Genomic DNA, 14,329 nt, shown 5'->3' on the forward strand with positions numbered 1-14,329 from the left:
TTGGAATTTTTTTGCCATTTTCTAGTACATAATATGGTAAAACTGATGGTTTCATTTAAAAGTACAGCTCGTTCCGCAAAAAATGAGCCCTCACATGACCATATTGACTGAAAAATAAAAAAGTTACGTCTCTCAGAAAAAGAATGGCGAAAAAAAAAAACGGAAAGCGAAAAATCGGCCGGTCGTGAAAGGGTTAATGTATCTTCATGGGGAGCAGATGTCAGCGTGAAGGGATGATATTCATCTGTACCAAGAGTCAAGCAGGCAATCCTAACCCATTGTCCCGACTTGTATTCAAAGTCAGACGGCCGATGAAACTTCACATAAGTTACACCTTCAAAATTACAATAAGTACAATAAAGGTTATTAAATATTCATGTATAGATTGGTGCAAATAGATGGTTTGCTGCTATTCTGTATATAGACTAATTTATTTCCAACACCAGGCCCCAGATTATGAACAGGCATCCCAACAGCCATTTTATGGTTACTCCTATATATTTTATTATTTATTATTATTTATATATTTAATTTTTTATTTGAAACATGTTTCTATTCCCATTATCTTAATATTTCCCTTTATTTCAGTAGAATTTATTAGACAACAGTTTGTACCTTTAAAGTTTACTAGGTTAAGGGTTACGTTATACAAATGATTATGTCATTAAGAAAACCTTCCTACCCCACAAAAGAGAAAATCATTATGTAGAAAAACATTGTAACATTTGGGCTGTTGGCTTTGGTTTTACAAAGACTATCACTAAGACAACCCGTTGGACATATGGTATTCATAACGTGTGCTTACTTGCTTAGGAATCCTTTGCATTATTATCAGTCTTACCGATAACTGACAGCTAATTGCTTAAAGGGGTTTTCTCAAGTTCTTAAATTTAACTAGTAAGACAGCATGAAAATAAGAAAGTTTGCAATTGACTTGCTTTTTATACCTACTGCCATTCTTCTGCAATGACGGATTTTAACATTTATAGTCCATAACTCGTTTTCATTGGAGCTTGGCCTCTGAGCCAGGCCCATTTTGCACAAAAGGAGAGAGGCGAGAGATTAACTCTTAACATACCAGCCTCCTCTTCTCAGCCCATTGATTTATATAAAGCAGTTTTTGGTAACCTCCCTACCTCTCCCTCTCTTTCAACATCACCAAACCACAGCTTTCAGACCAGGTCTAATCATGTCTTGAAATAGAAAAATGTCCAGCTTCCAAAAGCATAAAATCAATTTCTTTTATTCCAAAAATTAAAATCCAAAGTACAGGACTTGATCCAAAATAGTAAGAGCAATTAAAAAATGCAACACGTTTCAGACAAGATGTCCTTTGTCAGAGCAAATAGCTTATGTTTCATAAAGGCTCACTTTTAACCTTTAGGGGATGAATGACACAGGTGGTATAATCAAATAATCCCAAATGAAGGGGAAATTAGTACCAAGCTGTGGCAGTATGATACCTGTAAAGGCTTTACAAAAAGTATACAAATAAAAAATATAATAATTTGATCATTAAATAGTAATAATAAATTGTAAATCAATTTTGTATATTATATACCGACAACAAAATAAACATTCCAATGGGACACCATTATAGTCGCATGATATATACATATATTAGATATAGTAAAGACCCCTTTATAGTCACATGATATATACATATATTAGATATAGTAAATACTACTTACAATTTATATTATTTACATTTGGAAGCTGGAGATCTTTTCTATTTCAAGTCCCTGCACCAGCAACGCTGTTATCCTTGCTTCTAAAACAGGGAGGTGTTCCTGTACAGGTGAGCTAGTTAAAACCCTTTCTTTTCTAATCATGTCTGTCTGCTCTAGCTCTCCAGAGCTTTGTGCTTGTTCAAAAGCCTTCAAACAGAATGAGATGTGCTTGTTCTGCGCTGTTGTGAAAGATCAACCATGCGCAAGACGTCCAGGACATATGAGTGGAGAACATGCAATTTATTCCATGTGTTTCAAAGCTATCTAGCTTCTTCTTCAGGAAAGACAAATTACGTATTGTTGGTAATGTGGTTTTCCTGAAGAAGAAGCTATATAGCCTTGAAACGCATAGAATAAATCGCATGTTCTCCATTTGTGTTTTCTGGACGTCTTTTGCATGGTTGATCTCTCACAGCAGCAAAGAACAAGCACACCTCATTCCATTTGACCTCTTTATCTCCTTGTGTGTTTGCAGTTTATGTTACATACGCAAAAGGTGTTGTGTTTTACAGAACCAGACCAGGTGAGTGCATCTGCACCCCATTTTTAACCAGTTAACACCCTATTGTGCCTTTTTGTGTTCCCCTTATATACATCTTCAAATGCCTTTTTTAACCGTATGTGTAAGCATAGTGATAGCAGTGAAGACTTATAGCAAACCATTGGTAGCTGAATATGTTACAGCAGAAAGCAGAGGTTGTGCTGAGCTTTATCGTTCTACTAATACCATAGTTTAATACTTCACCAAATTTGTCCCTCAAGGAAGAGAGCCTGACCCTAGAAACCAGGAAGTAAGGAAACTGCGCGGCTTTCTGCTGCTCAAGAGGCAACTTGAGATTACCCATTTAAGGTTTCTTAACTCCAAACAGCTTTATTTACAAACAAAACCCTATAGTTATGAATTATTAATTTAGTGAAGAAATCAAGATTTTCTCCAACTATTCCTTAAATTCTAATATGTGTACAATAAGTTACAGTAAATATATTTATTTTGTACCTGAAGGAAGTTGCTTTGCTTCTAGAACTTCTATTTCTATCTTTTTCCTCCTCAAACTAATCAGTTTGTCCACCACAAAAATAATAGCCGGGGCAATGAAAAAAATGTGAAACCTTGGTTGTTGGATTAGTGCAAAACTGCCATGAATGATAGTCTGCGATGGAAAATCAAAGTGAAAAGCATTATTGAAATAATTTCTCTTCTAGATAAACTATATATATATATCTTTGAGCATCTTAATCATTATTATCTAACAAAAATAAGAAGATAGGACAGAACCCATCTGCTCTTACAGTATGTCTTATGAGTGAAAACTAATATGGAATATGAATATCATAAAGATGTGTTTCATTCCCAAGATACGCCTCTGAGGCAGAACATGGAGTGCATTACATAATGTTGGCTTCCATATATCTATGTGCTATATACTGCTTTATGCATTTATATGGATGTCATGTAATACTAAATACACAGCTACATGTCTATATCAGCGTATTCTTGGGAGTTAGGGGGGCTTTACACGTTGTGACATCGCTACTGATATATCATCGGGGTCACGTCATTAGTGACGCACATCCGGCACCGGTAGCGACATCGCAATGTGTAAAGACAAGGTGCGACGATGAACGAGCGCAAAAGTGACAAAAATCGCTGATTTGTGTCACGTTGTTCATTTTCATAATGTCACTCTTGCTGCAGATACGATGTTGTTTGTTGTTCCTGCAGCACCCCACATCGCTGTGTGTGAAACCGCAGGAATGACAAACATCTCCTTATCTGCGTCCACCAGCTATGCGGAAGGAAGGAGGTGGGCGGGATGTTATGTTCCGCTCATCTCCACCCCTCCGCTGCTATTGACCGGCCGTTTGGTGACGTTGCTGTGACGCCGAACGCACCTCCCCCTTGAAGGAGGGATTGTTCGGTGGTCACAGCGACGTCACTGACAAGGTATGTGCGTGTGAAGCTGCCGTAGCGATAATGTTTGCTACGGCAGCAAACACCATACATCGCATGTACGATGGGGGCATGTGCTATCGCGCTCGACATTGGTAGCCGATGCTAGCGATGTTGCAGCATGTAAAGCCCGCTTTAGAGGCTGCATCAGTTGATCTCCAGAACAGCCTGAGCAGCATTGTAAAACACAAAGGCTTATTCATACTAAACAACTCTTTTTGGAAAAACATATAGTGTAATAAAATCCATACAGTCCATAAATTCCTCACAACTTTCAAACATTGGTTTTAAAAATGAAAGACTAATTATCTAGTAACAAATTTATCGGAATGTTACATTGATTCTGCATCAAAATATGATTTATTTTATCCCAATAATAGCAAATTGGTGATATTTATACAAATCTATTACTGTCTTACCAGTACATAGAATAACACATAAAGATGATGAATAATCCAGAACCCACGGAAACTGACTTGTCGAAAATAATAGGAAGAAAACACATACATAAGAGCCATGACTGCTAGGAGCAGGACTCCAGTCATACCTGGAATTAGAATAAAAAGGGAAACTCAATGTCTTATGCAATGTCAGTGACATAAAATATTCAACGGCTCATGGCGGACAACCTTCATGATCAAAATTCCCTTTTTAAACTAAAGGGATGTAAAGAAATTATGATATATGATCTTTCATTCACCTGATAATTCCCCGGCCACCCCAATGCCATCATAGCATTGGTTGTGACCTGTCTTGCAGGGGCAACATGCCAATCATATTAATTATTATGCATTACTTCTATAGCTCCATCATTCTCCTAACTGCTTTACTGATCTGATCACTGTCCTCACTGAGGATTACACAATCTAAATTCCCTATCAGTATGTTTTTGGAGTGTGGTAGGAAACTAGAGAACCTGGAAGAAACCCACACAAACATGGGAGAATATACAAACTCCTTGCAGATATTGTCTTTGTTGGGATTTCAGTTTTTGCTATGTAATTGGGGAACAGCATGAATTAAGTGCAGAAATTGCAGTGATGGTCTGTTTGGTGTAGTTTTGATAAAAACGGTTTTATGTTGCAGATTTAGCAGTTCTCTGAATGCTGAGGTCTGTATAACCCCACCCACACAACTGTCAGCTTTCTCTGTACATCAGCAGAAAGCTGCTAATCAGTGGTGGAAGAGGGATTACATAGAGAAAGACTGCTACATGGCACAAGACAACTAGTTCTGTAGTGATAATCTCCTACACTGATTTTATTGAAGCTACAACATGCAGTCCAGTAAGTGACACACTACTGGTATCAGGATCTCAACCCCTAACAAATTATGCCCTTAGATTACAAAACAAGACATGTTGACAGATTCCATTTAAGATAGTCAGTGCCAAAATAGTTCCAAACATTTGACTATTGAGACTAAACATTTGCACTTACATGTTTAAAGAGGTGGTCCACTACAAAGCAAAGTAGCCACATCAAAGTAAAGCTAAGACACAGGGCTTTTCATAAATACCTTCTGTTGTCTATTCAGCCTGAGAGCAGTGCTATCGCTCTCCGCTAATCTCCATCACGTGACCCAGGCTGCAGTGACCTCTGATGTCCGGTGATGTCATGTCAACTTCCGGAATTGGAAGGTAAACCGGCATCAGCAAGGCAGGACCCAGTCTTCGTGAGTGACTGTGCCGTCGGCAGAGTTTCATCGCATATCACAGCCCATCATTTTGTGTGCTCTCTCTTTCACCGCAGAGCGCCGCAATCACGAATGATGTTGGGCGGTGAAACTTTGCCCACAGCCCAGCCACTCATGGAGACTGAGTCCCGCCTCATTGATACCGGGTCAGCTTCCAATTCCAGAAGTTGACTTGACATCACCAGACATCAGAGCTCACTGCAGCCCGGGTCACGGATGGAGATGAGTGGCAAGTGATAGCGCCACTCACAGGCAGAATGGACAACAGAAGGTTTTTAGAAAAAGCTTTCTATCACAGCTTTACATCGATGTGGCCACTATGCTTTGTAGTGGATAACCACTTTAATGATGTCAGTCTTATTAATTTATTATAGTAAAAAGGTTCATTGACATTGTATTACTTTGTGCATTTATCCTTTTACTACCGTACAACTGCCAAGATTTGGATTCTGAAGAAAAGGTTTGTGTTATGATATCACATCTCGGACTATATAATCTTTCTTCTGTAATTTATCAATAGTCACAGTAAATATTCCAAAATTGATTACCTGGCACAGTCTCAAAAAACCACCAATAATATTTCTGTGGAAAATCAGATCTAAAAATATGAAGAAATCTCAGATTAGCATAGCTAAATAAAAAACAATTCTTAAATGGGTTATTATTGGAATTACATTTGTAAACTAGATCGTAATAGATTGTAACTAGATTGTAATAATCAAGTTGAGCTGGATAGAGATAAAACAATCCAAGTTCCCAGAAACTTTCTTGTTGACACATCCGCAATCATATGCTGCCTCAATAAAATACACCCAAAAAGGAACATGCAGTCAAAGATATTTTGCCAGAGATTATAGTAATAAATGAAACAAACAGATTCTGAAGAACCACGTTTTCAGGACTGGTGGGGGTCCCAGAAGTCAGATGTCCAACAATAAGTAAGGTATTCTCTATTGCAATAATAATGAATAACTGATTTTTGGTAATAGCCCTTTAAGCATTGCTGACTGCATTAAAACTGTCGACCCAAGAAGGACCTTAATCATCTTTGTACAAGATAGTTGATAAATGTCTAATCACTGGGAGCCCAACTGTTAGAAGCCCCATCAATTACTAATACCAAAGTTTCAAAGCCGCCCATTCCTCCTCTGTACGGCCACCCTGAGTAGAAGTTTGAATAGAGCAGTAATCACAATTGATTTGTTGCTCCATGTATTCTCTTAGTACTGAAAGAAACAGTTAAAAGGTTAGTCCACGACTTTATAAAAAAAAAAGTGCCTAAATACTTACAGCTACCTACCTACCTGTTGTGCCTAGCACTGTTCTTTGCAGGCACAGAGTGGTCAGAGACCAATACTTGTGGCAATACAATGACTTTGCCAAAAGAGCAGAGGCATCTTTTCTGCCCGGCTCATTAGACAGGATGAGTTGGCTGATGTCATGCTGATTAACATCCGGTGTCTCCCCACTGCTTAACTTAAGGAATCGACTGTCAATCAGCATGACATTTTTTGTCCCACCACGACTACAGAGCAGAGCGGATGAGAAGTTGACACTCTGTTGACACAATATAAGCGGAATCAGCTGAATTGCCGTCAGGAGCAGTCTATGACTGATCTATGTTGGTGATGAACGGTGCCGAGCATAACAGGCAGGTTAAGTAGCAACTACCTGACTGTTAGTGCTTAGACACTTTTCATTTTAAAGTCTCGGATACATCCTTTAAGTACAGAAGGGATAAGTGGAGCGCCCAACAATCAAGTAGATGATGACCTCTGTTAGACATCCCTTTCGTAAATAAACAAACTAATTTTTCTGACCAAAATACTTAACATACCCGTTATCTGAAAACACTGTAGGGAAGAGGCAGCTGAGGACACTTAGTGGAGTGATGGTGAAGATGTAGACATTGACCAAGTGGCCAAGTGTGTGGAAAACTAAAGGAGATAAAAGTATTGAACGAACTCAACAGTTACTCAAAATCGTGGTTTCATGTGCAAATTACTTTACAATGAGCCAAACTTACTGCTAAGGACGAGTGCACTCATGGCGATCAAACGATGGAAATCTACTGCAGCATCAAATGGGATATATTGATTCAAGAAGGTCTCTCGCAGGAACGTAATTAGATTTCGGCACATTGTCAGAAGGATGTAGGAGAACATAAATGAAATGCTGGCAGCTGAACCTCGAGAAATGATAAGCCCCACATATGTTATGTCAGAAATTCCATTTCCTGGAGATGCAAAACCATAATCTGTAGAATACAGAAACAACAATGAGTGTCAGCTATTGAAGCAAGGTTCACAAGTAATAGTTAATTGACTTCTATCATTATGTTGTTTCTACTGCTTGTTTTACAAAACATTTTGCCCTGTAATATTCTCACGTAACTAGTGTTGCTGGGCCTTAATGCATAAAGGCCAGGATAAAACTGATTGCTTCGTACCCCTACATGTAAACTTCTGCTCAAAACAGAAGCTTTCCTAATTGGTTGGAACAGAGAGGTATACATTTAAAGAAAACCTGTTATGTAAAAAAGCATATGAGTTAATATGTAGGTTAATAGCATTCTAAAATGAGATGAACTTTGTTCCTCCGACTTTCAGTCATCTGGGCGAGGTCAAAGCATTTTCAGTCATGGATCAATATACAGTGAGCTGCGGCTGTAACCGTACCCTAGCACTGACTGACAATTGCCTCCGTACTGATCCAATGCTGAGTCGATTGTCAGTCAGTGCTGGGTCTTGGATAGAACCACCGCTCATACTATACTGAGCCATCACGGAAACTGCTCTGGCTGCACCTCTATGGCTGAAAGCTGGATGTTGGCAGGAGGGATAAAGTTAATTTGCTCCTGGAAAGCCTGGACTCCTGGCAGTTATAACCTGCTGATAAACTTCATACCTTTAGGTTAATAGCATTTTTTGACAAGACAAGTTCAGTTTAAGTGCTGTAGCTTAAAGCAAAGAGTAAAGAGATTGTATGCTTCCTTTTACTTAAATGGGAGCTTAATAACATATATAAAATGTTTTTTGTTTTGTTTTTTATTTTGAATGAGACAGTAGCGTGATCTTTTCAGCATGGTGCATAATGAGCTAAGTTTTTGGAAATTACATAATTAGTTATTAGTCACATTAAAAAGGGAATGCAAAATCAGAAAATTACATATTATTTAAATTATTTTTATTTTGTCATATCTTTTTTTAAATGTTAGTGGCAAATAGTCATACAAAAAAATACTTCTTGAAACATTAGAATTTTCACATTGACAAATTGAGCAAACACAATAAGCTTAAGTTTCATGATGTCTGCAGATCACTTGTTAGCTTTGCTGTGTAGACTGGGACAGAACCAACAAAGTTACCTTTTTTTATTTTTGCCATATACACACACACTTAAGGGGACTTGACACGCAACAACATCGCTAACGAGATGTCGTTGGGGGTCACAGAATTCGTGACGCACATCCGGCCTCGTTAACGATATCGTTGCGTGTGAAACGTACGAACGACCGCTAACGATCAAAATTACTCACCTAATCGTTGATCGTTGACACATCGTCCTAATCCCAAATATCGTTGCTGTTACAGGACGCAGGTTGTTCGTCGTTCATGAGGCAGCACACATCGCTACGTGTGACACCCCAGGAACGAGAAACAACACCTTACCTGCATCCTCCGGCAACGAGGTGGGCGTCACTTTCTTTTGGCTGCTCTCCGCCCCTCTGCTTCTATTGGACGGCTGCTGTGTGACGTTGCTGTGACACCGCATGAACTGCCCCCTTAGAAAGGCGGCGGTTCGCCAGCCACAGTGGCGTCGCTAGGAAGGTAAGTATGTGTGATGGGTCCTAGCGATGTTGTGCGCCACAGGCAGCGATTTGCCCGTGATGCACAACCGACGGGGGCGGGTGCTTTCACAAGCAACATCGCTAGCAATGTCGCTGCGTGTAAAGCAGCCTTAAATGAATAAGATAGTATCATACTCACAATATCCTCTTTCTGCAAACAGTCCAGCTGATATTCCATAGAATATTACTAAGCATACAATATGACGCCGGTAGTTCTCAATTAATCTTTTAAATTGCTGTATTTTTTGACGGATCTTGCTTGACTCATATTTTTCTCTTTTTGCTGTGGTAAATACACATGACTGATTTGATCTTTGATTATTCCTAATTAAGAAATTATAAGATGGAAAGTGAGATGGATATAACATGGTACTACATTATATAGAAACATAATATGTCAATTGCACTTACATTCTACCATGTCTGTTTCGAACTTCGTGGCTTTCTGCCTCTGATGCGTTAATGGGGATTCCACCATTACTGTAATGATAAACAAATATTACTTTTTTTATTAAGTAAAAATGTTTTGTTATTAAAATAAGTAAAAAATGGAACTGTGCTTTAATACCATAAGTATTTGAAATATAGTTTTCTATTATGTTCAATGTAGCTACAGAGGGAAAAGAATATTCCGGAATTATCTGTATTCCCCTTTTTAAAAGCATGAAGATTTTGCCCAAGTCTTTATTGAACATCTAAACTAAGGTTCATGCTGGCCTTCAAAAAGCTTGATAAATATGTCATACAGAGTGTAACTCTGAAGCTATGCCTAGAAAGTTGCCTTAAATACATGTATTTTGGCATGCTTAAAAAAGTAAGACATTTGTCTTTGGCAATGTGTAGTGAAAAGCCATCTGGCAGGAAGGGATGAAAGTGCACGGCGCCAGTGAAGACTCTGGAAAAACGCCGAGTTGGACTGGAAGCAGAAATTTCACATACTGTGCTCCAAAAGCACAAAAGGAAAAGAGCAAGTCAGGGGAGATAAGGGATTTTTCGAAGGTACTGTATTTAATTAACATTTTTTGTTTTGGAAAGTGACAAATTATTTTTAAGACTGTCTGGTCTAAGTTTACGCTGTTAGAATTTCATACCATTGATACTTTCAAGAATAACCATGCCGATTACCTGTCACCATGTTCGTTTGTTTTTCTGTCTATAAAGGATATCCGGCTAGTAAGATTGTGATTGTTGAATGGAAAAGTTGATCCTTTAATAGAAAACAATGCACACACATGTAAATATCATATACATTGCATGATGGAACACAACCTCTTTCTTCTGGGCCTCATCAGACAAATTATAATGTTGCCTTGGCCTCACCGTTAGTGGGGCAATTTAATGTCAAAATAAAAATGATGGTGTATACCATTCAAATAGATAATTTTGCTTTAGCTTATCCAAAGGGGTTGTCAAGGACTTATGGACAGGTCATCAATATCAGATTAAGTAAGACACCTGACACTCCTACCTGTCAGTGTCAGTTTAGATTGATTAGTGGCTACTGCTGAGTACTGCACTTTATCTCACACTCAAGTGAGAGTGAATGTTCTGCTCCCACAGCAGTTTCCAGCTGATCAGTAGAGGTGTATGGTATCAGACCTCTCCCCTGATCTCATATTGCTGACCTATCCCATAGCTAAGTCATTAATTGTTAGGCTGGTTTCACATCTCCGCTATTTTGCCGGAAGCCGGATCCGGCACAAATGCAGTACAGTTATATTCATTTACAATGGAAGCGCGACACCATGCGGACACATGCGGTTGTGTATGAATCATGTGTCCGCATAGTGTCACGCTTCCATTGTAAATTAATGTAACTGTACTGCATTTGTGCTGGATCTGGCTTCCGTCAAAATACCGGAGATTTGAAACCAGCCTTAGGTCAACCACTTTATTTTATCAGTAAGGATCACATTACTAATGATAGTGGTCTTCAACAATGGAGCCTAAAAAGTAAAAAAGACTATACCTTTTTTTTACCTGCAATCAGTGCCATATAATTTTGAAGAGCAACAAAAAACATTTAAAGCAAATTCACTCACATTCATTCAAAGCTGTTTATGCTCAATTGTTGGATTTTCCCTAAAGGGAATCTGTTGACAATTGAGCTTTCAGTCAAGCAAAGGAAGATGGAGCTGGATGGGAAATAGAGCCTGAAAGTTAGAGGCTCAGTAAGTGCTTTACATGCCCCTACTCACACAGGTAGAGACCTGTCACTCAATGGCAGGAGGTGGGGAGAAGTGGCTAGAGACCTGCCTGTGTGACTAGTTTTCCAAGCAGGTGGCTCTCCAGCAGGTATTCAACTAACATTTACAGCTAAAGTCATGCAGCCAGGGTGTTATACATGCTACCCATGGATCGGGCAGCATGTATCAGCTGTCAAGTTCCCTTTAATAAGACAGGTATGTTGGTCATGAGCAATGGATCATATTAAAAGCTTATCAATTAAAAAGCTTAACAATCTGGTAACCAAATTCTGAGAACAAATTCTGATTGCTGATCTTAGTTTTCTATATTCAGAGCCTGGACAAAGTGTTAAATATTTTGCAAACATGATGTGATCTTATGCAGAAGAAACAAATACTACTCTACTTTTCTGGTTCCTGTAATTCTTTTCAATGCTGAAAATGTAACCATGTAACTATATGAGTATGTTTATGAAATAAGCAACAAAACTGTATAAAAAACAAGAAGGTGTATACTATTGCTAGCTGCTTTAGTAGGTAGTTTAGTAATAAAAATGGTAGAAATGTTACGGTCACTTTACCTTGAAATGTTATTTGGTTTAAAACATTGGAATGTTGCTTGAACATGGAGAAAAACTGATCCCAAGTGATCTCCTGCGTGGACTGAAGTCCGGCCTCAATAAACATGCTCTCAATAACTTCTTCAGTTTGATCTCTTGACAGGAAGTTAGATATTTGATTGAAAGACCTTAAAAAAAAAATCAAGTGAACATCAGAAGCTCAAGAAATTTTACTGTTGACAATTATAACTACACACAAGCACTTGATACTTGAACTTTAGTATTCAGCAACCTTTTGTTGTCATTCTCTGTGATTAACTAACAGGATACTAAGGCTAAGGACACACAGGTGTATGGCATCCGATGCGAGGGCATCGGATGCTTTATGCTAATGACCCTCAGCTTCTGCTCTGCTGCTAGTGTGAGCCGAGTGTCATTATACTGTGATTCGATCCTGTGATCAGATCACAGCTGCGGAAGAGAGGGAGGGACTAATCTCCCTATCTCCTCCATTATAGGCTGATGCAATTATTGTACTGCACTCCGGTGTCATGCAAGTGTAGTGCCATGTTTCTCTCGCACCCATAAACTTGTATGAGTTTGAGTGAAAATGATTCGGATTCCACCCGCAGCATGCTGCAATTGTTTTCTCGGTTCAACTGGGGCTGAGAAAAAAAAATTCTCATGAGAGCGGCCCCATAGAGTAACATGGATCCGAGTGGAATGCGATTTATTATTGCATTCCACTCACTCTGTTTTACACGCCATGTTTCCTTACCCTTAAGGGGGCTTTACACGCTGCGACATCGCTAATGCGGAGTCGTTGGGGTCACGGAATTTGTGACGCACATCCGGCCGCATTAGCAATGTTGCTGCGTGTGACACCGATGAGCGATTTTGCATCGTTGCAAAAACGTGCAAAATCGCTCATCGGTGACATGGGGTCCATTCTTGATTATCGTTACTGCAGCAGTAACGATGTAATTCGTTGCTCCTGCGGCAGCACACATCGGTATGTGTGACGCCGCAGGAACGAGGAACCTCTCCCTACCTGCCTCCCGGCCGCTATGAGGAAGGAAGGAGGTGGGCGGGATGTTACGTCCCGCTCATCTCCGCCCCTTCACTGCTATTGGGTGGCCGCTCAGTGACGTCGCTGTGACGCTGCACGGACCGCCCCCTTAGAAAGGAGGCGGTTCGCCGGTCACAGCGACGTCGCCGGGCAGCTAAGTATGTGTGACGGGTCTGCGCAATGTTGTGCAGCACGGGCAGCGATTTGCCCGTGTCGCGCAACAGATGGGGGCGGGTACCCACACTAGCGATATCGGGACCGATATCGCAGTGTGTAAAGTAGCCTTTAGTCTCCAAATAGCCCTAGCTTCAAGGAGTATATCTGTGCACATCTTTCTTAAAATGTTCTACTAAACAAATTGTCAAGCTAGTGGCCAATGATCTTGGGTTGCAGGTACAGTTAATATGTTACAGTTATATTTTATGTTCTTACCTATGTGAATGTGTCACTAGAAAATTTACATAGCACTATAATTATTATGAGTCATAGGTATTAGCACCAACATACTTTATTGCTGAGTACTGCCTGTATACCACAAGAAGGATAGTCAATCCTTGTTATATTGTTCATTTAATTATTGCACAAAGCACCTTTAATATAGGCATTAGTACTAATATAATTTTTTGGTTTGTGCTACTTGTATACCACAGAAGGATAGTTATTCCTTGTTATTATGTTATTTTGTTTATTTATTCATAGCACCTAATATAATTACAGGAGGCATTAGTCTTATTTTCTGAAACCTTTTCTGAACTTGTATAATTAATTCTGTATGTACATGAATTATTGATTATATTAGTAATATTTATTTTATATTTTCACTCCTTATGTATTAGGTGTTCTGCTTTTTTATATAGATTTTTACTGGCCTATAATAACTTGTGCATGAGCATTTTTTACATACATATATAACTGTATTTAACTGTGTATCCACTCCCACACTGGTGATGTTCCTTGAATTTTAATGATTTTTAAAAAAGTTGTCAATAAAAATTAATTTATTAATTCTATGTGTTGGGGTGTTCATGTTCCGGTATTATATATATATATATATATATATATATATATATATATAAACTGGGATGGAGGTTATTTTTTTTATTTATATATTTGGTTTATTTTGTCCAATGTGTAATTCTTAACACTATTTTTATTATACAAACAATGCAAATGGGAATAATGATAAAAAAAATATTATAATTTCATTCTAGACATTATTTTGTGACATGCGTACATCTCACATGTATTTATGTACTTAAGATATGGCTTTGATGTAAGTAGCAAATAC

The 14,329-nt window shown here is 38.8% G+C and overlaps 1 protein-coding gene across 1 annotated transcript in view; it reads right to left on the minus strand.

Annotated features, from left to right (window-relative positions):
• The window catches only part of LOC142301686 (dual oxidase 1-like), a 92,531-nt gene that overhangs the window by 15,400 nt on the left and 62,802 nt on the right, over window positions 1–14,329 (minus strand). The window contains exons 20-29 of the mRNA XM_075342709.1: window positions 11,994–12,160; window positions 10,352–10,433; window positions 9,638–9,706; window positions 9,366–9,550; window positions 7,403–7,633; window positions 7,214–7,313; window positions 5,925–5,974; window positions 4,101–4,228; window positions 2,728–2,881; window positions 199–334 (exon numbers count right to left, since the gene is read on the minus strand). Of these exons, the coding sequence (XP_075198824.1) occupies window positions 199–334; window positions 2,728–2,881; window positions 4,101–4,228; window positions 5,925–5,974; window positions 7,214–7,313; window positions 7,403–7,633; window positions 9,366–9,550; window positions 9,638–9,706; window positions 10,352–10,433; window positions 11,994–12,160 (1,302 nt within the window). The remainder of the gene's footprint in view (window positions 1–198; window positions 335–2,727; window positions 2,882–4,100; window positions 4,229–5,924; window positions 5,975–7,213; window positions 7,314–7,402; window positions 7,634–9,365; window positions 9,551–9,637; window positions 9,707–10,351; window positions 10,434–11,993; window positions 12,161–14,329) is intronic.

This window comes from Anomaloglossus baeobatrachus, chromosome 4 (assembly GCF_048569485.1).
Source record: "Anomaloglossus baeobatrachus isolate aAnoBae1 chromosome 4, aAnoBae1.hap1, whole genome shotgun sequence".
In the NCBI taxonomy this organism is placed as follows: Eukaryota; Metazoa; Chordata; class Amphibia; order Anura; family Aromobatidae; genus Anomaloglossus; species Anomaloglossus baeobatrachus.